Source organism: Mchenga conophoros, linkage group LG17, assembly GCF_057382185.1.
Source record: "Mchenga conophoros isolate Kocher_MC1m ecotype Shallow Benthic linkage group LG17, M_conophoros_male_GT1.1, whole genome shotgun sequence".
Taxonomy (NCBI): Eukaryota; Metazoa; Chordata; class Actinopteri; order Cichliformes; family Cichlidae; genus Mchenga; species Mchenga conophoros.
In genome coordinates, this window is record NC_140542.1 from 40,891,790 (window position 1) to 40,915,031 (window position 23,242).

A 23,242-nucleotide genomic window follows, 5' to 3' on the forward strand; every position below is an offset into this window, starting at 1 on the left:
TACGTCATTCTTCCAGTAATTCCAGTCAGGCTTTGCTTTGAAAAATCTGCATCAGTGAATAAAATATTTTCCAAATAAATTTACTTTTTTTCTCGTTTGTTTGTTTTCTGTTTTTTAAACAATTGTTGTTGTTATTTTTTTATTTACAAATTCCACTTTACTACTCAGTGAATGGAGTAAATGGTCCAAAAAATGAACGAGAACATCTTCAGAGACTGGATGAAGTCCTGCAGCGATTAGAGGAGGCGGCCCTGAGTTTAAATGTCAGTTCACAGAGAAAGAAGTGACATTTTTAGGACACCGGGTGGATAAGACAAGCTTACATCCAGTGCTGGCTAAAGTGAAAGCAGTGCAGGGGGCGCTACCCCCAAAATCAGTGACAGAGCTCAAAGCTTATTTGGGGTTGTTGAACTACACAGCATTCTGATTTTAAGCCCTACAGACAGAGACACCAGGAGATGAGTGTGCAGGGTGGGTGTGTGCTGTGGGGGGCAGAACGAGGTGGACGCCCATGTTAGAACAGCTACATCAGTCACAACCAGGAAAAGACGCATGAAGGGCCTGGGCAGAAGCTCATGTGGTGGCCACATATGGAGACTGACACTGCAGACAAGGTGAAGTACTGCAGTACTTACTTTACGCAGTAAGTACATTACTGTACTATATATGTACTGTATATGTACATACACACACACATATATACATATAACCAAGTACCTGCAGAGGGTCAGGCAAGTCCTGAGGAGGGAAGGAAGGGGGCCGGGGACTGGTGAGTGTCAGCACCACAGTCCAGGATGAGACAACGAACATCCAAGAATACATCAGGAAGATGGAACCATCATGGAAGGACAGGCCCCTGCACGGTTTGTACCACCGGCAGATAGAGGAAGGGGCTGATATCCAGAAATCCTACCAGTGGCTGGACAAAGCTGGACTGAAAGACAGCACAGAGGCACTAATCATGGCAGCACAAGAACAAGCTCTGAGCACAAGATCCATAGAGGCTGGGGTCTATCACACCAGGCAAGACCCCAGGTGCAGGCTGTGTAAAGATGCCCCAGAGACAATCCAGCACATAACAGCAGGGTGCAAGATGCTAGCAGGCAAGGCATACATGGAACGCCATAACCAAGTGGCCGGCATAGTGTACAGGAACATCTGTGCCGAGTATAACCTGGAAGTCCCGAGGTCAAAATGGGAGATGCCCCCAAGGGTGGTGGAGAATGACCGAGCTAAGATCCTGTGGGACTTCCAGATACAGACGGACAAAATGGTGGTGGCTGACCAAAATAGGCGAGTGGCTCCAGCAGATCCCGGGAACAACAGCAGAGATCTCTGTCCAGAAGAGCGCAGTCCTGGGAACAGCTAAGATACTGCAGGACCCTCAAGCTCCCAGGCCTCTGGTAGAGGACCTCAGCTTGAAGGATAGACCGCCCACAGGGGCGAGCTGGGTGTTTTACATATGTCTTGCAGTCCTGTGTTGATTTCCTGTCATACATAGCACCGTGGTCTTGGAGGAACGCTGTCTCGGTTCACCGTATGCTGCACCACTGTGCATGGTTGGAAATAAAGCCACTTGACTTGAAAATATATTTTTGGATTTCAAAACAAAAGTTCCCAGTTACTGTTGAATATGCCTAACATGGTAGCAACATATCCTGGGCGTGTTACTCTGAAGGAAGATTTCTGGGCCTGGATTTTGAACTTCTGGCTTTCGGGTTGTGTTCATTAGATCTATTCCACATTTCTCTACAAGCTTCTCTGTTGTTTTTGCTGTTTACAGATATAACCTATAACTGATTTTAATGATGTCTTACAAGACCGAACAAACTTCAATCATATGTCATGTGTCAACAGATAAAGCCAAACTTAATGCAGGCAAATGCTGGAAATGCATGCAGTGCTGTTGTTCATTAGCACACACACATTTACTCAGATCAACAGATTAACAGCTTACTGTTTTAATCAAGTTAAAATGAATCTAACAATCATATGTATACAATCATTATATAATCAGTTTCACACACATAAAGACCATGATTTCACCTAATTGTTTTAATAAAGTCTTTTTCATGTATAGACTTGCAAAAACACAAACAGTGAATTTAAAACAATACCAAGAAGCTCATAAATTAAAAAGTAAATATCACAATTTTAGAATTTAGATAGTGCATTTACACTTTTATAAATCAGCATGTATTCATCTGGCAGACCATTAACAGAGGGGGAGTGAGTCTGTGGTGACTCAGCAGTAAATCTTATGCATAACAAATTAAAACAGCGGGCCGTTCACAAATGTGCACACAGAGGTTTTGCCTCCTTCCTAATTTTTCTCTTTCTGCGTATTTGTCACACATTTCAGATGATGGACTGCTGTACAACAGTCATATAAATAAATACATTTTAATATTAGTTTAGAAGTTTTTAAATTCTAATTTTATTTAAATTGATGTCATGAACTACTTGACTACACCTAATAACTGCTCGTGTCACCCTCAGCAGCAGCTGCAATCAAGCGTTTGTGATAACTACCAGCGGGTCTTTGTTATCACTGAGGAACTTTGGCCCACTCCTCTTTGGAGATTTGTCATAATTTAACAACACTGGAGGGTTTCAGACATGAACCTGTTCACATCATACCAAAGCCGTGGCTCTCACAGGTTGGGACACACTGCTTTACATTGTGACAGGACGTGTTGCTTTTCTCTAAGCCTACTTAGATCTGCAAAGTTAAACAGAACCTGTGTTTTTCAGACAGGTCCGAGACCTTTTCTGTATTTTCACCTTTATTTCAACGTGATGTACAGTTTATATAATTACTTATCAGCATCAGCATATGAGCACGTTTGGTTCACGTCGTGGAAAACTGTACTGACAAAATTATTATTCATTTTAAAGATGTGCTTAGATTTTCTAACAAAGCCAATGTTGTTTGCAAATCTTTGTGTGTGTGCATCATTCAGAATCCAATCAAATTCAGAAAGGAAGTACTGACCAATCAGATTTGTGCACACACACACACACGTCTGTGAACACATCTGATTGGTCAGTGTTTCCTTTCTCAATGCTTCCTGCATTTGCATCCATCCAGCTCTCCTTTCAGTGTGAGGCTCTGTCTTCACCTGTAAACTGCATGAACTGGAGCAGCACGACTGGAGAGGTCTGTGTAGAGCTGCTGTTTAAAAGAAATGAGCTGCATTAGGGGCAGACGAGCTGCTCACTGGCTCCATATCAAATCAGGCAGTGTGGCCTTCCTCCACAAAACGACGAGTACTTGTTGGTTTTACAAGACAGAAAAACTGATAATAATCCACAACGCTGGTTAATTTGGGGTTTCAAACAAACAGCAGAGAACAACAGAAAGAGCTTACCAAGAACACACCGATTGTTTTAACAGTTACAAAGGTCAATAATGGGATTTTTGGTGCACCAACATCAACACTCACAAGCATAAATTAATCACAGAACAGGCAAATTGTGGGTTTGCAGCACTCAGTGCTTCTTCATCGAGTCGAGGACGCGGAGAATGTGCAGGAAGAGGTTGACAATGTCCAGGTAGAGGTTAATGGAGGCCAAGATGTGCTCCTCAGGAGAGAGCTGCTTCATCAGCATGCTGGTGTCATAGATGATGAAGCCACAGAAGACCAAGGCCCCAGCTCCAGCCAGGAACAGACCTGCATCGTCACTGTGGAAGAAGAGCTGCAGAGAGAACAGAGCACAAGGGGATTTAAAGTGACTCCCATCGGTTTGCTCCTAAAGCCAAACCACCACTGCTCTGCGTCCACCTCAAACTGTTATTTAATACCATCATCCCTGACGTTCTAGTGATTAGGCTGCCGTAACTTCCCACTTGGATCGAAAGCTTCCTTACAGAGATCAGAGAGCCCTTCAGTCCCGGCCTTGTTCAGCCGACTGCTCTCTGGAAGGAGGTAAAGAATCAGCACACTCCTAACACTGACAGCACCCAGCAGCAGTTTGTGTTTGATTTTACCAACGTGTCTATGTTTTGTTTCATCGTGTTTATAGCCGTGTTCAACTTCAGCTGCAGCACTGACATCTTATCCTATACAAGGAAAAGCAGCAGAACAAAGGCTGGTTTTAAACTTGGAAGTCTTCTGCACTACAAGGCCTTTTATTTCAACAAGCCCTTTACCCCAGCAGGCAAGAAAAAGACCAGCTCTGCAGTTTGCACGCTTCACAACAGGGAAACTACAGGTTTCATTTGTGCACGCCGTCTCACTGCCACAGCTTGCTGCTTCTACCCGTGACCAGTTCACCTACTGTGGCTCAGCAAATGTTTGATGTGGAAAAAAGTCCAACATTACAATTCTCCAACTAAACTTCTTTACATTGGTGCACAGCCCATGTGTAGGCTTAGCTCAGAAATACCATCAGCCCTTTTTCTCTGTAGCTTTCTGTTGTTTGTAACTCGTTGGCCTTTGTTCCTCTTTCATTAGGCCCATGTGACACTGATATCAGGCCCCTCCACTCACCCTCATGAAGGTTCCAATGATGAGGATCCACAGACAGGAGAAAAGCCTGCAGGGATGAAACAGACAGTCCACTTTAGCTGGACTCAGTTTGTCTGAGCTGCACGTCAGATAGTAGGACATCAGTGGAAAGCTCATGTACATTTCTAGCTTCAGATTGAAGGTGTTTCGTGTCGTCACAACTTTCAAAATCTACGAATGTTATATTTATATACTCCACTCATCTCATCTGCATGTTACATCTTGTGTGTGATCAGGCGGCACATTGAAGGAGCTCGGACTGGACTTTGTTAAGTTTCTTTGAAGACGTTTCATCCGAGAAGCTTCTTCAGTTCTCAGAGCAACAGGTGGAGAGTCGCAGATTTGAAGCCCTGTGGGACCCAAGAGGGTCGTGGACCTCCTATTGAGCCTCTGCCCAAAAGGCTTAAAATCTGTGACTCTCCACCTTCTAGTCTTAGAACTGAAGAAGCTTCTCTGATGAAACGTCTTCAAGGACGTCTTCTTAAGTCCAGACGCTTTCCTGTCCGAGCTCCTCAGACTGCGATGAGCTGGACGACTGAGAACCTTCACAGACATTTAAAGAGTCCCATCAGAACACAGAACTTACCAAGCTCCCATTTTGCTGAAATCTCTTTTGGACTGAAAGGTGTAGGCTGTTAATACAGCGAACACAGCACAGGTGAGAAACAAAGCTTGCAGTATTGTGGAGTAATCATAGAAGGTGACTGTGGAGAGAAAGAAATCCCATCAGAGTCTACGGTAGCCTGGAAGGCTGGACACTAACAGAATGCAACTCTAAACACTTACGAGCTGTGGCAACAGACAGCGCCTCCAGAAGAGTCTGCAAGCAACACAACAACACAGCCATTATTAAAGCAGCAGTTACTGCGGCTGCAGCCGCTGAGCAGCTCAAAATGAAAAAGGAAACATGGCAACAAAGTAACGTGGGGAATGTTACAGCTTCAGGTTTATGGCTCTGTAACCACAGCTGAAACAGGTCACATATAAAAAGCCTTAAAGACTATTTTACACACACAAATACAAACAATAGAAAACAAGAACATTTTATGACTTCATACCATCTTAGAAACAACTTCTGTCATCTTGTTTAGTTGATATCATCCACCATTGTTTACAGTATGCCTCATCAGTTACTTCATCTATTATACATCTATAGTGAGTAAAACTGGTATTAAACACAAAAGGCCCATCAGTGCACTGATGGGTGTTACTGTCACCTGTGAATAGAGTCTTTTAAAATAGATTTACTTGGAAAATTGGTGACGTGTTGAATACTTATATTACCCACTGTTCATAAACAAGCTACTGTTATACGTGTTAGCTTCTCTTCATGGAGGAAATAAACTGATCATTATGATTGTAATTCTGATCATTTGATCTACCAGAGACAGACGAACGTTGCTGATAACAAATGTGAATCATTTTTGCTTCGTGCCAAGGCGCCGACTGAAAGAGGCCACCACCATCGGTAATACCAGGAAAGGCTGAACATGGTCTGCAACAATGCTTAGGCAGGTAGTAACAGGACTCCAGGTTTCCTAGCTGAAGCATCACACTGCCTCTGCTGGCTCGCCTTCATCCCATAATGCACCCTGGTGCCAGGTGTTTCACAGGTAAGTGACGCACACACGCTCAGCCGTCCACGTGATGCACCAGAAAATGTGACTCATCTCTGTGGTCCACTGCTGAGGCTCACGTGCCCATTGTTGGTGCTTTGACAGTGGACAGAGGTCAGCACGGGCAGCCTGCAGCAGCTCGTTCTTGTTAGCTTGAGCTGCAATAACTCATCCATTGGATCAAACCAGACAGGCCAGGCATCGCTCCTCGCGTGCATCAGTGAGCCTCGACCACCCACGACTCTGTCGGTGGTTCACCAACGTTCCTTCCTTGGATCACTTTTTAGATACTGACCATTGCAGACTGGGAACGCCCTCAACAGCTGCAGCTTTGGAGATGCTCCGACCCCGTCATCAAATGTGGCTCCTGTCAAACTAACTCTAACCTTAAGCTTGTCCATTTTCCCTGCTAGTAATATACAAACTTCGGGGATAAAATCTCCACTTGCTCCTTAATCTATCCCACCCACTAACAGATGCTGTGATGAGGAGACGATCAGAGTTAATCACTCCACCTGTCGACGGTCACAATGATGATTGGTGATCATCGTCTCCTGGTGTAAAAGTATGTTCTTATAAAACATTCGTTTTATCACGAGCAGGAATTAGACCACGAATATTCTTGGACTGGGTTCACTGAAAAATGACTCACTGCCCATCACCGTTACTTTCCTGCAGCAGACAACAATTTTGACTGTTATGACAATCAATCAAATTTAAAAAATGTATTCAAGAAACTGAAAACAGAAGAACTTACAAAAGCAAACAGGAGGTAGAGGTTAGCTGGATGTTGGTGCCTGTACACAGCGAGAGCCACCAGAAGAACCAGCGAGAGCAGAGATGAAACCATCACCACAGCTGGGCTGAGGAAGGAACCAGGTCACAGTGAGACAATAAGGAGAACCAAGCTTCATAGAGATTATGTGCAAAACGAAGGATCATTTTATAACAGCAGGTAGCACAGACAGCACGCTGTGGACAGGTGATCAGACTGTACATGCAGCCACTCATCGCCTCTTAACACTTTGCTTGGAAAAAGAGAAATAAGAGCAACAATTTACTGAACCGTGCAAACAGAAGAGGAATTTCAGTTTACAGGCAAAACTGGTTTCGTACAATTCTCCTGAGCTTTAAAGTTCATATTTGGGAAAACCACCGTTCCTCCTCAGCACAGCCTGATGTGTAATAATGTCTTTAAATTAGAGCTGGGCGATAGAACGATAACGATATGTATCGCGATATAACTTTTACTCGATAGAGAAATTAAACTATCGCGATAGACCTCGCCGCTCTTGTCCTCTTAAAAAAAAAAAAAAAGAAAAAAAAAAAGGTCAGCCAATCCAAATTAAGTAGCGCAGAGCCGAACCAATCACAGCCGCAGCGTCACGTCGCGTGGCTTGTTACGTACAGCACAAGTGCCAAGCCGCACGTGTGTTTGTTTGGGAAGCAGCCAGCGGGTAATGGAGGAAATGAGTGTGCCGACTAGAAAAATCAACCGAGCGTGACCGAAGAGAAAACAGATGATGGTTCCAATGCCGGAGAGATTGTCGAACGGAAGAGCCATAGAAGCTCCGTAGTGTGAAGGTATTTCGGCTATTTCAAGTCTGACAAAAAACAGAGTAGCGTGCACTGTAAATGTGCCGAAAGCAAGTCTGGAAATACAATAAACTGGTGCATGCGTCACACTGTGCGCCACGTTATTGTTTCGGTGAAATGAATTTCTACAATACTGTTAATTCTACTCTCTGCAGTGTTTAAATGCTTACATATACACACAGTTACTGTCCCTCCACACATACGACTCGGTTCTGCTTCTATGCCCCAGCTTTGTTTACTTTTTCCCACCGAGGCTTCTAGACTTCTGATTGGCCAGCATTTCTGCACGGTTAGGAATCTAGCGCCACCTGCTGCTTTGGCATGTTCATAGCAGCGTTTTCCTTCATTTCTGCCTTTATGTGTGGACGGGATTATTTTTTAAAACGAAAACGGAAAATCTCCGTTTTCAAAAATACCCGTGTACGTGTGGACGTAGCCTCAGTCTCTGACTGGAAGCGCTGATTCTTCATTCGGCTTTTGTCAGACTAAAGTAACTGTTAAAACTGTTTGAAAAGCTCAGCTATACAACAAGGAGAGATTGAGAATTTCCTTTTAGTTCTCAGTTTATTTGATATTGACAAAAGTTAGTCAGTTTTGTCTGTTCTTCTGTAAAACAAACTAAGATTTATTTTTAGAATTAATATTTTGTTTCTAAGTGGAATTGACAGTTTAGTCTGTTTCGTTTGTTCTATTTTGAAACTTAAACGCTTTAGCGGCTGCCTTTTGTGTAGTTTGCAATATTTGCCTTTATTTATCTGAAAAAGTCTCATGTTCCTTAAGTACATCTACCCTGTTGAACTTATTATGGGAAATAAATATTTAAATAAAAACAAGCTGCTGATTATTTCACATTTTACTTGTGAGCAACGGCACATTTAAATCTTACAAATATAGTTATTTGGCTTATATCGTGATAGATATCGTTATCGCCTGAAATGAAAAAAACATATCGTGATATGAAAAAAATCTCATATCGCCCAGCTCTACTTTAAATCATCATCAGAAAAATTCCTCCGAGCTCCCTGAAGGACACCCCAAAGCTGCCTCTTTGGACACTGGCCACCTTTAACCTCACACTGTTTCACTTTTCTATCCAGACATCCTGAACTGCATTTGGCAGTTTGGGACCACTGCCATGAAAAATCAGTCGCCAATCAGAAGATTTCCAGATGGTGCTGCACGATGGCTCAAACTCTGAAAGTTCATTTCTATGTTCAGAAAACTACATGACATGAATTTTTGACAGGATGAAATTGAGCCCCAAACCACGACAGAACTGGTGATTTAATAATCTGACGTACTGGCCAATCAGGACACAAAGCAAACACGTTTCTCTAACATTTGTTATCAGCAGTTATTTGAGGCTTTGCTAATATGACAACGTAGCTTAACACTAATCTTGTCTACTTGTTAAATAGTCACCAGTCGTGAGTTAGTCCTTCATGCTCTTCCTGACTCTGCTGAGATCCTAGCTGCTATGTTTATGCTGCTTCCAACAGGGACAGCCACACTGATGAACACGCTAAACACATGTTTTATTCACACATACTGATCGATGCAATGGGGGCAACTCAGGGAACAAACCATGACACTTTCAGTGGCAGACAACCAACTCCAACCCCTGAGCTACGGCCTCCTTTTCCCTGGACTTAAAATGAATGGGGGGGGGAAATCAACACTCGTGCCTCATCCACAAGATTTACAGAAAACTTGACCTCTGACCTTGAAACTCTGTCACAGGTCAGAGTTGTAGTAAACACACTATGGGATGAATTTCTATTCCGACGTCCCTCCTTCTCCAACGATCACATTCACAAACCTGCGTGTTCAGGTCCAGTTAAAACGTATCTGTATGTGACACTAACGTCGGGACTGAATGGCTACATTTACAATAACTGATGACTGTTTTTCCTTCTTTATCACTGCAATAGAACTTATTTATTTCAACGCTTTTGTAACATTCTCCAGATTAAAAGTGAAATAATAGAAAATATTCTGTTAATTAAATAGCATTAATATTCAAAAATAGAATAGCCAATAAAACCTGAAGGTTGTCAGGCTGGACACTTCATTATTTTTAATATTAATAAACATGTACACCATCATAACATCTTGTTCACAGCAGCATAAAATCCTTTGATCAAAGCAGAGTTTAGAATGCTGACACACTCGATATACTCGCTTTTCTTCACTGCAGCCCTCACACACTCCTTACACGACATCACACACTCCTTACACGACATCACACACTCCTTTAAAGAATTACAGACACAAACTTACTCGTTCGCTCGCACACTTATCAGTTTCAGGTCAAACTGTGCAATCAAAGTAGTTATCCTGTGCTTTTCAATGACATTAGGGTCATTATGGTAATCCCAGGCAAGGTGCCACATCCAAACCTCGTGGCGCTTTTGTGGATCTATACCTGTACCGGGCTGTAATCACAGCAGATGAAGACTGGTGAATCACACCATCTTTTGTTTATGTTTATTTCATTGATGTACTGTAAGAAGTATTCGTTTTTTGTGTTTAAAGACTAACCATAAGGCAGTGCACCTAAAAGAGCTGTGAGAGATTGTACAAATGTGTAACGTTGCTGTCTATACATTTGCAGCAGTAAAGACGAACTCACAAAGCTACACTGCTTTTGATTCATCTTCCAAGTGTGCAGCATAATGATAAAGCAAATCTAATATTTGCAAGAATACGATGACACTATGATACAACAATATCAACTCTCTGTCTCTTTGAAACTGCACAACACTGAGATAGGAGATTTGTTGGCATCACTAAATATTACACATATTGAGGAGGCGGATTTAACCATTACTGCCAACTCTTGCGTAAACATGGATGATGTAATGAAAGCAGACGAGGAGCTTCCGCAGGAGATAATGTAACTTTAGATTCTCGTGAGAGGAGACGGAGTACTCTCTTTGTCTCCTGTCCTTAGAAAAATGAAACAGACAGCAGCACCTGGTTATATATGAAGCAGCTCATTCTCACCTTGCGATAACAAACTCCTTGATGGTCTGAGAGAACATGAAGAGAGCAGAGGTGGCTGTGGTCAAGATGATCTGCAAGCTCAGGAGGGTGTACACCTTCCTTAGAAAGCCTAATGAACCAAGAAACAGCGTTACAGTAGCTCAAAACCCATCGGAAGCTAACGAAACCAATAATAACTGTGTAGAGGAAAACCGTGAACACGGCCAATGATATCAGTGTTAGCTAGATAGCACGGGTCTGTTACTCACCCATACGGATCTGAACACTGGCCGTAGCAACATTAGTGCCGTAGTTAAAATCGTCTTCGATAGAAGACCGCGGGTATTTTTCACTGCTCATCTTGTTAAACCAGCGTTTTCTTGAGGTGTTCTTGTTTCTCAAGCTACGTAGTTGCTTTACGGAAGAGCAGAGTCCTTTTCTTCTTCTAGATTTTATCGGCTGTTGGCAAACAACTGAATGGTGCATTACCGCCACCAACCGGTGTGGAGTGTGAACTGCAACGTGGCTCAAAAAACCCCTTAAATCCTCCCAAAGTATTTACCCTCTTTTCAAGGTTCAAGGTTCAAGGTTCTTTATTTGTCACATGCATAGTTATACAAGTATAACACACAGTGAAATGTAGCCTGACACGCTCCTCGACATGTGCAAAAAAAATGGGGGGGGGGGGGGGGGTGTAGAGGAAGAACATTATATATATATATACACACATATAGTATATACATTGTGCATGTGCAGTAGTAGCAGCAAGCAGGTGAATTCTGTACATTAATATGAATAGACATCTGACTATTTTACAGGATAGACAATATAAACATATTTAAAATTAAAGGAATTGAAATGTACATTGTGCCTTGGTTTAGTGTCTGGAAGAGTCCTGTCTCAGTCAGTTATAGATGATGTGAGAGGGCGGGTGTGTGTGTTTAGGGCACGGATGGCTTGGGGATAGAAGCTCCTCTTGAGTCTCTCTGTCCTTGCCCGGAAGATGCGGAACCTTCTACCAGATTGCAGAAGTTGGAACAGTTTGTTGCCAGGATGGGACGGGTCCTTCAGTATCTGCGCTGCTCTAATCCGGCATCTCCTGGTGTAGGTGTCCTGAAGCGGGGGGAGAGCAATCCTGCAGCAGCGTTCTGCTGTACGGATCACTCTCTGGAGAGCTTTTTGGTCCTTCACACAGCTGTTCCCAAACCTGAATGTGGGCAGCCCATGTCAGGTCTGAGGAGATGTGGACACCAAGATACTTGACGGACTGCACCCTCTTCACTGAAGCTCCATTGATGATAATGGGCTTGTACTCTCTGTGCTGACTCCTTCTGAAGTCCACCACCAGCTCCTTGGTCTTGCTGACGTTCAGCTGGAGGCCACCTCTTTTAAAACTGAAATTAAGACCTGATAACTTTCACTTCTTGAGTCCATTTGCAGTAAATCAATCTATGAAAATGAAAAGATCTAGTTTCATTTTTATGTTTCTGAGGTTTTGGGTCAGTTGTCTACTCTCCACCTGATACTTGCAACAGTGTAATATAACATGTTCCATAGTCTAAGGAGCTTGGAAAGAAAAGCATCTGGACTTCTTTAAGTTGCTTGAAGACGTTTCACCTCTCATCCGAGAAGCTTCTTCAGTTCTAGGGTGAAATGGTGAGAGGTGAAACGTCTTCTCTAAATAATCTCAAATGATTCCTTGAACAGGACAATGAGTTCACTGTACTTAAATGACAACGATGGCCACCAGATCACAATCCAATGGTGCGCCTTTGGGATGTAGTTGAATGGAGGATTTGAATGAATGGCAGACAAATATTTAGCAACTATAGTTATATGTGATGCTATCACATCAATAAGGAGCAAAACTCCAGAATGTTTGTCTTGATGCATGCTCAATCATCCAGGTAAGGAAATCCTAGAAAGTTTATTGTGTCCATCTGGACGTTTTCAGTGGGAGAAACGTTTCGTCATCATCAGGTGACGTCTTCAGTCTCAGCTGACTGCTGCTATAAACAGTGACTGAAACCAGCACCACTGAATGAACAATAGGCTGAGAGGTCAGTTCCTTCATCATTAATGATCAATGCTCATGCAAACTGCCATGACCATTGATCAACAGCCACTGATCAAAGATAATTGATTAATGACAATTGATCAATGGGGAATGGCTGCAATCACAGCATTGTAAGATGGTGACAGATGTACCTTTAGGCCCCCTCCTCCATTCAGAGATGGTCTTTCCCTTTTCACGTAAATGGCTTCGTTGACTCCGCCCTCAAACCAGCGTTCCTCCCTGTCCAGGATGTTACATCCTCATCATTGAAAGAGTGTTCACTGGCCTGTAGGTAGACAGACTGCAGAGTCCTGCGGGGGACCTGATCCACAGGATGGACCAATTTTTGCCACAGTGTGTTTTGGGGTTAAAAGCCACAGAGACGCAGTGTTTAGAGAAAATGCGTCTCAGCTGTTTCAATACTCCGGACACATACAGGATCACGAAGGGTTCCCCTTAGGCAGCAGTCGTCCTTCTTCTCTCCTGGATCAGCTGGGGATTTTTTAGGCGCCTTTCCAGGTTTGACAAATGTCCAGCTGGGATAAACACATTAACTCAGGGCTTCTTTGATATGATGTTCTTCTGCTTCCCTAGCAACTGTATCTATGGGAATGGTGTTGTAGCGTCCTGATGACACCTTGACGAAATGAAATCTTAAATACTGAAATGTATGCTTTGGTTTGTGGTACACGTGGAGTTTAAAATGTTCCCCATTACTGACGAAACTCTCACATTCTAAGAAGCCTAGCCTATCATTATTCACATAGTTGGGTTATTTAACATAATCCCTGGTTCTTTGATAACAGAGTGAGGTGTTTCACTATGGGTATCGCCTTGGCGTGACTGTAGAATATATATAAATATAATGGAAGTGCTGGATATACAGTCCGGCCCAAGTCTTCTGTCAGAAAGACTGCAGCAGTCCAGGAGTTTGGTTAACTGTCTTTAATTAAGCTCCACAGAAGAATTGATTCTTCTGAAGAACATCAGAGCTTGCCAGGCTTAATCCAAATGCAGTGCAGCCATACGTGAACTCATTGTTGTAGAAGATACAGTTTATGTTACTATAAGCATGGTTTTCTGGAAACAGAAACAGGCAATTCTGTAATTAGTCGAGTCAATAACAACTAAGAAACAATCACAACACATCTACGCAACACAGCAATATTTTACCATGTCCACAAGGGGTCACTGTAGACCATAAGTTGGCTAAATAGCACATCTGACAAGTTGCTAGTAGTAAGGCAAGAACATGGCTAACAACAGTTAAACTAAACAATTAACGATTGAAAAATCCTTTAACCGCTGGATGTAATCATCACCGGAGATTCTGACCACTGCTACTAACTCTTTACTAAATAATTAAATAATTCTACCAACGTGGTATCACTATACTGAGGCACAACGTCAACATTCACAAACAGCTACAGCCATTATGATACCAGTTAACCTGTCAAAGGGAATAACACTTACAGGTTCATTAACACACATGTAATCACACAAAACCGCGTTACAACTGTTGCTGCTTTAGTCTCTCCCTCCCTGAGCACATGACCACTGATGCGCTTATTCCTTTTGGGTGCGCTTGATTCATGCCTCTAGACATCCTGAGGCCAAGACAGAGCAGGAAATTTGACCAGTGACCAACTGCAGAAGCTCCAATGACACCACAGGTATGTCCTAATTCCTAGGCTGCATCCTTCGGAGGCTGCATTTGAAGTCACATCCAGGCGACAAAGGCTGCTCTGAATGTGGCCAACAATTGCGTCCTCCTTCTCCCCAGATTTAAAGGATGGGTCGGGTGTGTCCTTCGTGGCCCACCATATCCCAGAACTCATAGCGCGGCCCAGCCAAGTCCAGTTTCCAAAATGGCGGCAGCTACTTAGTTTTAATATTTCTATTATTACTCTTTCTGGATCACAAAATAAACTTTTAAGATGTTTTCATGTAGCTGTGTCAACTTCAATTATATGCTCGGTTTATCAAGACATCACATATTTGCAAAAGTGCTCCGTCGTTTTCTGAGACGTCTGTGACCCACCAGCTCGATAGCTGACCGGGAGGTCGAGGCTCACTAGAGCCCGGCGAGAACAGCGAACTCCATCGTTTTCAGACCCTGCGGTGACACTGTGTCATTTGTCTTTCCTCCATGAACTAGAGGAGATGCAGACTGACAGAGTGCTCCTGGTGTACTGTAAAATTCTGGAGACTGAACCTTGAACTTGGATTGGTTTGGTTATCCCAACACTTTCTTGCTGTTTGGGGGAGAAGAGACGGGGGACACAGAGTGTTGCTCATGACAAAAGACTGAACCTTTCTTTTTCCTTTCACCGAGGTGTGATGGCTTGTTCTTTGCAGCAACTGCTGTCTTGGATTTTCTATCTTGAGCTGGTGGGCAGACACAGTAGGCCGGTGCTGAGAGTAGTCCTGTCATGGTTCTGGGTCATTTTGACCCAGCATTTTAATAATAATAATGGATTGCATTTATATAGCGCTTTTCGAGACCCTCAAAGCACTTTACAATGCCACTATTCATTCACTCTCACATTCACACACTGGTGGAGGCAGCTACAGGTGTAGCCACAGCTGCCCTGGGGCAGACTGACAGAAGCGAGGCTACCATATCGCACCATCGGCCCCTCTGACCATCACCAGTAGGCAGTAGGGTAAAGTGTCTCATCCAACGACACAACGACCAAGACTGTCCAAGCTGGGGCTCGAACCGGCAACCTTCCGATTACAAGATGAACTGCCAACTCTTGAGTTCTTAGGTTTTTGTTTATTTTTACATTATGGATTGTTTTCTGATCCTCTTGTGCTTTGTTGATTATTATTAGGATTCTATGTTTCTGTTTATTGGTGTTTAGGGATTAGTTCTTTGGTTGTGTCTCATGTTTAGTGTAGGTTCAGTTCCGTGTCTAGTCTGTGTCTTTGTGTAATGGTTTCTCGTTTCCTGTTTTATTGTGAAAGTCCGTGTCTCATGTGAGTGTATTCAGTTTTGCCTCCCTTGTCTCGTCAGTTACTTCCAGCTGTGTCCCCCACCTGTGTGTAATCTCCCCGTGTTCTTCTGTGTGTATTTAAGTCGTGTCTTCTTATGTTGTAGTCGCTGGTCTGTCTGGTCGTGCTTCAGCCGTCATAGGCCGCTGTTCACCCTCCTTCATGCTCAGTAGTTTCGTTTTCCCAGTTCAGGTTATCTTTAGTCTGTTCGCTGTTTTCAGCTTGTGTTTTGTCTTACAATAAACCTCCTTCGCACCTCCACGAGTGCCTGCAATTGGACCCTCCTTTATTTTTCCCCACTCGCAGGGACAAGTCCTGTTGCTGAGGTTGGGTTCATCCTGTAATCTGTCATGAACTACTTGCACTGTTTCAATGACTGGAGTGAAGAGAGATGTAACATCATATGAGAAGAAACATTGCTCCCACTGGAAATGTTACAGTCAGATGAACTCAATCATCTTTTTGGGATTTCCAGCATGTTATTGTTCACATTAAAGCAAATCTTAAGCCAAAGAGTTTTCATCCATCCATCTTCATCCGCTTTATCCGAGGCCAGGTCGCGGGGGCAGCAGCCTAAGCAGAGAGGCCCAGACCTCCCTCTCCCCAGCCACCTCCTCCAGCTTATCCGGGGGAACACCAAGGCGTTCCCAGGCCAGCCGAGAGATTTAATCTCTCCAGCGTGTCCTGGGTCTGCCCCGGGGCCTCCTCCCGGTGGGACATGCCCGGAACACCTCACCCAGGAGGCGCCCAGGAGGCATCCTGGTCAGATGCCCGAACCACCTCAGCTGGCTCCTTTCGAAAAGGAGCCAAAGAGTTTTTACTTTGGTCAAATTTGTCTTTGTCACCTGTCCATGAGTGCTGGTGCAAATATTTACTAAAATTTAGCATAAATCGATGACACTGATTGTTATGTTGTGGTGGGTTTTTTATACTGAGAGAAGTTCTGGAGACAGTCTTGCAGATCACATATTTTATTATCTGGTAGTTAAAGCTTTGAATTGCACAGCTGTGGACTTCTCTATGTTAAGTGAAGCACAATTCATGATTAAAAGTATATATTAGACAATTGAAAGCAGGAAATATTTGTGACTATTGATGGGAAGATGCTGTGGTTTAGACTCAGCACTCCCCGATTTGTTCTCCTCGTGGTCCTTCCACATGGAAATGCTCTTTGACCTCCAGTCCTGTGTGAGAAAACTCCTGCCTACCTTACAGTTGTTACCGGGCTACACTCAGCTCTGCCTGTCCCTCTGAGTTAACCCTTCACACCCTGAGGTTAATGCTCGGATCCTTTTAATGAAGAGTGTATCAAACCTATTATCGGCATACTAATGTTAAAAAGAAACTGTCAAAAAACACATTTTTTATTTGTTACCACAGATGTATAATCTGCTGCACAAACTGTCTTAAGAAGGCCAATCTGATGGAGGCAATCCAGGACAGCTGGGAGATGACCTCATATGCTCCACCCCGGACATGAAAGGAGAAAACAACAACTAACCAGCGCTAGTCTGTCACAACACTGAAGTCATGAAAATGAAACTAAACTTAAAGATTTTTCACACAATAAAAACTAAAATAGGCGACAGGAAATTAACTGAAACCAAACCGAGCGCAAACAGAAAACTAATAGTGAGAACAGTTTGATTAAAACACGAAATTATGGATTTATTCATTATTTTGTTTCTCTTGTGATATCAAATCTGGTGATCATGGCTTGTATCCGGTAGATTTTCCTCAGAGTCCCCCTGTTTGTATGTTAATGAAGGAGATGCATTATTTGTCTTTTGAAAGTATGAATAAATGTAGACGCTAGCACAAAATATACCAAATCATAAAGAAATAAGACTTACTGATTATGGTAAATGGCCTGGTTGTTATATAGCTCTTTTCTGCTCAACATGAACAGTCAGAGTCCTTTAATACAACATGTATCACTTTATACGAGCACCCTTTTCCTATGATTAAATGCTTTCTATCTAACATTCACACACTGATGGATCGGAGACCAGCCTGGGTTAGCAGCCAGGGATCAAACCACCAACCTTCTGATTAGGTAACCTGCTCTACTTTCTGCACTACAATCACCCAAAATTATGTTGAGCTGTCCAAAATGTGCCTGAACAAGTCATATACAAATTTAAAGGAATTAAAACCAAACCAGAATAAAACTGAGGGGGAAAAGTTAAGAAAACAAAAAATAAGTGAATAAAGACAAGAAAAAGAAAACAGAATCTGAAACGAAGGAACTATAAATACTTTAGCATGAGATCATTATTATTATTAACAACAATAATTACAGAATATCATAAATAATAGTTCTATGGAGATTAAAACTTCAGGTAGTTTCCAGGGAGGTTCCACATGTGCCTGTCATGAGTGAGCGAAACCTCTTTACTAGGATTCTACCTGGTAACAGCATGAGAGAAATGAATGATTGGCCCGTGTGGCTGTGGGATGTCTTACAGCGCTCGCATATCCTCACGCGCTCCACTCTTTTACTTTATTCCAGCTTCGCGAGCGCGAGAGACGAACAGCTCTCAGCAGGATCTGCGACTACAAAGAGAAAACATGAAGGCCGTCCTGTGTTTGGCTGTTATCGCAGCTGTTTACTGCGCAGTGGAGGGGAAATACTGTAAGTACTTTTTTCAAAAAGTCTCCCTGAAATACTGAAGGTTGAGTCCTGTCATTTTACTGAACTTATAAAAGTCTGAACTTCAAGTCAAACGGTTTCTATCCTTTGTGTAAATCTTAATCACGGTTTGGTTAGTCTGTAAGTTTTACGTCATATTTTTATACGTTTTTCAACAAAGACAAAACAAAGCCGTCAGGGAGGGGTTCATAAGGTGCTTTGATTTGAGGAAAACAAAGCTGCGTTTATCGACTCTAAACAGTTTCAGTCCAGAGACGATTCGTTTTGACTGGACAATAAATATGTAAGGAGAAAACCGTCCATGGTGTTTTTAACAGAGTGGAATTCCCCCCCAGCTTTTTGGATTTGGTTTCGATTTCTTGTAAAGACATAGAGCGCCCTCAGCTGGCTGCAGGATATTTTAATACAAGGATTTCTCTTCTTACTATTTCTGTCCTTTCATTGCAAAAGTAATTACTTGGTTGTATTTGCTGATATTGTTGAGGACAATCCACTTTCACACTGATTCAGTGTGAAAGCATCAGTATGTGAGCACGTCCCATTTTATCAGGGGTAAATAAATTTGTCGTGTTGGGGATAAAAATACATTTACAGGTAACATATGGGCCACAAAACAAAAACAGGAAAGTCATTCAAACACCAATTCAGTTCTGTTTTCAGCAAGCGAGTCTTTTCATATTTATAGTCTAAGCCAGCGGTCCCCAACCCCGGCCCGCGGACCAGTACCGGCCGCAAGAGTTGAGGCTCGTGTGTGAAATTCATGGTTTTCAAGGTTTTTATCGTTTTTAGTGTTAACTCGGTTTCCCTGGGTCTTTTCATTGTGTTATGAATAAACCTTCTTTTTTGGTTCCGGTACTGGTTTTATTTTGTCGTATTTATCACCTCAAAGGCTGGTCCGTGAAAGTATTGTCAGATATAAACCGGTCCATGGCGCAAAAAAGGTTGGGGACCGCTGGTCTAAAATCATCATAACGAAATTGGCCTCAGACAGGCTGGACCACTTATGAATACTGATCCCTTATTAAGGATATTACTTTCTCTTTCATTCTTGCCTTTAGCTCCACCAAAGACTCAGGTTTACAGCCGTAATCCTGGAAAGTATGGAGAGGAAAATGTCTTGATCTGCCACGTGAGTGATTTCCACCCCCCTGACATCACCATCACACTGCTGAAGGATGGGGCAGAAATTCCTAATGCCAAGCAGACTGACCTGGTCTTCAACCAGGACTGGCACTTCCATCTGACCAAGCACGTCGCTTTTACACCAAAGGAAGGAGAAAACTACGCCTGCAAAGTCACTCATGGGACACAAGAACCAAAAACCTTTGGTTGGGGTGAGTTAAGATAGCCAAAACTATATACAGTCATAAGCATTATGTAGTAACCTCAAATTTAAAAAAAATACAAAAGAAAATTAAACATGTTTAATACTTTTATAAATGAATCAGCGGTGAATGAAATTGTCTTTCTGTGCTTTTATGAAATGAATAACCTTAATATTTTCTCTTTACAGAGTCAAACATGTAAACACCAATGGGGACCAAAGAGTGTCACATCGGTCATGTTGTCCCCGCTACCCAACATCTGTCCTTCCTGTACAATCAGAGTCCGCCGTGTAGCGTCAGATTTGTTTCTTCTCATCAGAATAATTATCAGTAACATATTAGGTAACAGTAATTTCTCAATATTATTTTGGTATGATGTAGAGATTATAAAAATTTAGGGTGTCACTTTTTGCTGGTTTGCCTTTGACTAAATGGATTTGCTCAGCTGTAATCACAAAAGCCTCGTTTGTTTCACCCTGTTGTAATATTTTTCCATATGTGAGGGGTTCTTTGGCCATTATGCAATAAACTGTTTTATACCTAAATGAGTTTCTCAAATGATAGAATAATGGGTTATATGTATGTGTGTATACATGTATAATAATAAAAATTCTTGAAAATTTCTGGTGTTTTTATTATTATTATTTTACAAAAACCCTAAAATGTATCATTTTATACAGAAATATTGATTCATTTCTTTATGTTGTGAAAACAAATGTGCTGTGTGTTCATCAGGCATAGGTCTCCACGAGTTTGAGAGTCCTGCAAAGTGTCTCTTGACAGACAATCATGAAAACGATCATTTGCGCGAGGCTTTGTAGTCCTGTAAAAACTAAACAAACATCTCACATCCTCCAGCTTCACTGTGTTTATGCTATGCTAACATAGCTGTGTAGCTAGCGATCACGTAGCACATCATTATATAGCAGCTAGCTCAACTTCAGTAACCCTACAAACATCTCTGCTGTTTAGTTTTCTGTCTTCATTTATGTTGGAAGTGATAGCAGAGCTGTACGTTTGAATGCTTCAGAAACCTCTCAGTCAGAACATGCTATATCATGCTTAGGTGGAAGCTAGCGAGCTAACTTCCTGCTAACTTCTAACTAAATGTAATAAATCCTGTTTTCATGGATGCCTGGATGTTAAACTTAATTGTTACACCTGGTAAAGCAGCAACACTGATCATTTTATTAAAGATGAAAGGATTTAGACAGTTTGTAACTCTCATTGATGCCGCAGTGTTCGTTTGACTTTGGGACCTGCAGAAGATTTGTATGTTATCATAAAAAGCTAGTTTAGGTATTTGGACTATATGAAAATATAGTCCAAATAGTTTTTAAAGTTTTAAAAACTGAGCTTTAAATTATTAGCGGTAATAAAAAATGAGAAAAGCCGACAGTGATCCCTGACTGTTTTTATGGGCTTGTTGAGATTAAATAGAACAAGATACAAAGAATTAAAACACATTAAAAACACAACAGACTTAATAAATGTAAAAAAAAAAAACCCAAAGAATTACCAGTTGTTGGGGGTTTTTTTACCTTAGTTTTGGGGCGACCTTTGCTCAGGGAAGCGTATCTGTAACCGGAAGGTTGCCGGTTCGATCCCCGGGCTCTCTGTCCTGGTTGTTGTGTCCTTGGGCAAGACACTTCACCTACCGCCTACTGCTGTTGGCCAGAGGGGCCGATGGCGTGATATGGCAGCCTCGCTTCTGTCAGTCTGCCCCAGGGCAGCTGTGGCTACAACTGTAGCTGCCTCCACCAGTGTGTGAATGTGAGAGTGAATGAATAGTGGCATTGTAAAGTGCTTTGGGTGCCTTGAAAAGCGCTATATAAATCCAATCCATTATTATTATTATTATTAAATGCAGAGTACGTTGGGCCCGGAAGCAGGATTCATCATGTCATCACTTAAAGACCAGATAAACTTTTTATAAATTAATTAAACAAATGTAACAAGTACAAAAAATATGGCAACAATTGCAAAGCCTTTTCCAACCCTTCACACAGACACTGCTATCAGGAAAGCTCGCCAGCGACTCTACTTCCTGAGGAGGCTGAGGAAGCTTGGCATGAACGCCAACATCACCTCAAATTTCTACAGGTGTGCGATCGAGAGCTTGCTGACGAGCTGCATTACAGTTTGGTACGGAAGCTGCTCTGCCAGCAGCCGGCAATCACTACAGAGGGTGGTGAAGGCAGCAGAGCACATCACTGGCACGAGGCTTCCTGCCATTCAGGACATTTATCTCCAGCGATGCCTCCGCAGAGCACACAGCATCATCAAGGACCACAGCCACCCAGCACATCAGCTCTTCTCCTTGTTACCATCTGGCAGACGTTACAGGAGTCTGTCATCAAGCCATTCGACACTTCAACCACAACACCTAAACACACACAACACAGATGCACTCAGAATCGGTCCTACAGTTTCATAGGTACATTTTACACTCTGCACTGGTCACTTCACTGTTATTAGTATTTAAACAAATAAAAACCGTACTCCATGCAATACTGTACTAAGTGCCACTCAAAATTTGCCACTGCCATGTGCAATATTTCATTTGCCCCCCCAGCCCACAATTGTGTTGATATTATTTTCATTATCTGTAATTAAATTAAATAAATAAATAATAACTAATTAAATAAATTAATAAATTAAAAGACATAAAATAAAATACAATTCTAACCTAGGGGTTTTCTAAAAGCTTCAGTGCATTAACCATATGATGCAGAGCCACAGCTTGTTTTTGTCCATAAACTTCACTGTTCACTGTGAGAAGTGAAAAAGGACGGCCTTGTTGTCAGAGATCGACATTTATGAATGAAGAATTTACCCATAATAATGATCGCAGTTAAGACATTTTCAAGTTTCTTTTTTTCTTAAAGATCCAAAAATACTTTTTTTTGAAAATTCACGTAAGTTTGGAATCTTTGGGAAAAGCCAGTAGTGTACATCGTCCCACGGGGCTTTACAGTGTATACACTGGTAAAATAAATGTTTTGTCATTCAGTATTCCCATCACAGAAAGAACAAGAGTTATTATCAACACCAAAACGATGTGTGGGAAATTCTTTGGAAAGGTAAACACCTGAGAGGATTTTCTAAGGTCTGTCAATAAAGTACAAAGCAGCAATTCCGGGCTGTTGTGCCAAAAAGTGATTGCTCGTATTTAAACTGCTATAAGTAACTTGTTATATTAAATTGTGAAACATATGTCAAATGCTTCCCTCATGGAGGACACAAAGTCACACTGAGCCACAAACAACATTCGTGTAACAAGCTAGAAGGCGCAACCAGTTTTTGGCAGTGACTTTTATATAACCTTTATTTATGCAGTTAAAAAATCTCATTAACATTGAAAATGTCTTTTGTAAGAGTAAGTTGGCCAAGAGGACAGAAGAAATGGCAGCAAATATTACAATAGTTCAGTAAAAATATTTTAAGTGGGGATAAAGGACCGGATTGGTTATAATGTAAGTACAACAACACAGAGTTGTAAA

General features: G+C 42.1%; 2 protein-coding genes across 2 annotated transcripts; one reads left to right on the top strand and one right to left on the bottom strand.

Annotated features, from left to right (window-relative positions):
* Window positions 1-1,939: 1,939 nt before the first annotated feature.
* On the bottom strand, window positions 1,940-11,175 carry tmbim4 (transmembrane BAX inhibitor motif containing 4). The gene is made up of 7 exons (XM_085252060.1): window positions 10,978-11,175; window positions 10,730-10,838; window positions 6,885-6,990; window positions 5,298-5,331; window positions 5,098-5,215; window positions 4,494-4,539; window positions 1,940-3,699 (listed from the first exon to the last, which is right to left on the bottom strand). The coding sequence occupies exons 1-7, from the start codon at window positions 11,066-11,068 to the stop codon at window positions 3,493-3,495; spliced, it is 711 nt and encodes a 236-aa protein (XP_085108186.1). The 5' UTR covers window positions 11,069-11,175; the 3' UTR covers window positions 1,940-3,492.
* A 7,062-nt stretch (window positions 11,176-18,237) lies between these two features.
* Window positions 18,238-20,361, top strand: b2m (beta-2-microglobulin). The gene is made up of 3 exons (XM_085252369.1): window positions 18,238-18,396; window positions 19,473-19,748; window positions 19,928-20,361. Exons 1-3 carry the CDS (start codon window positions 18,333-18,335, stop codon window positions 19,939-19,941), a joined length of 354 nt encoding a protein of 117 aa, XP_085108495.1. The 5' UTR covers window positions 18,238-18,332; the 3' UTR covers window positions 19,942-20,361.
* The last annotated feature ends 2,881 nt before the right edge of the window (window positions 20,362-23,242 follow it).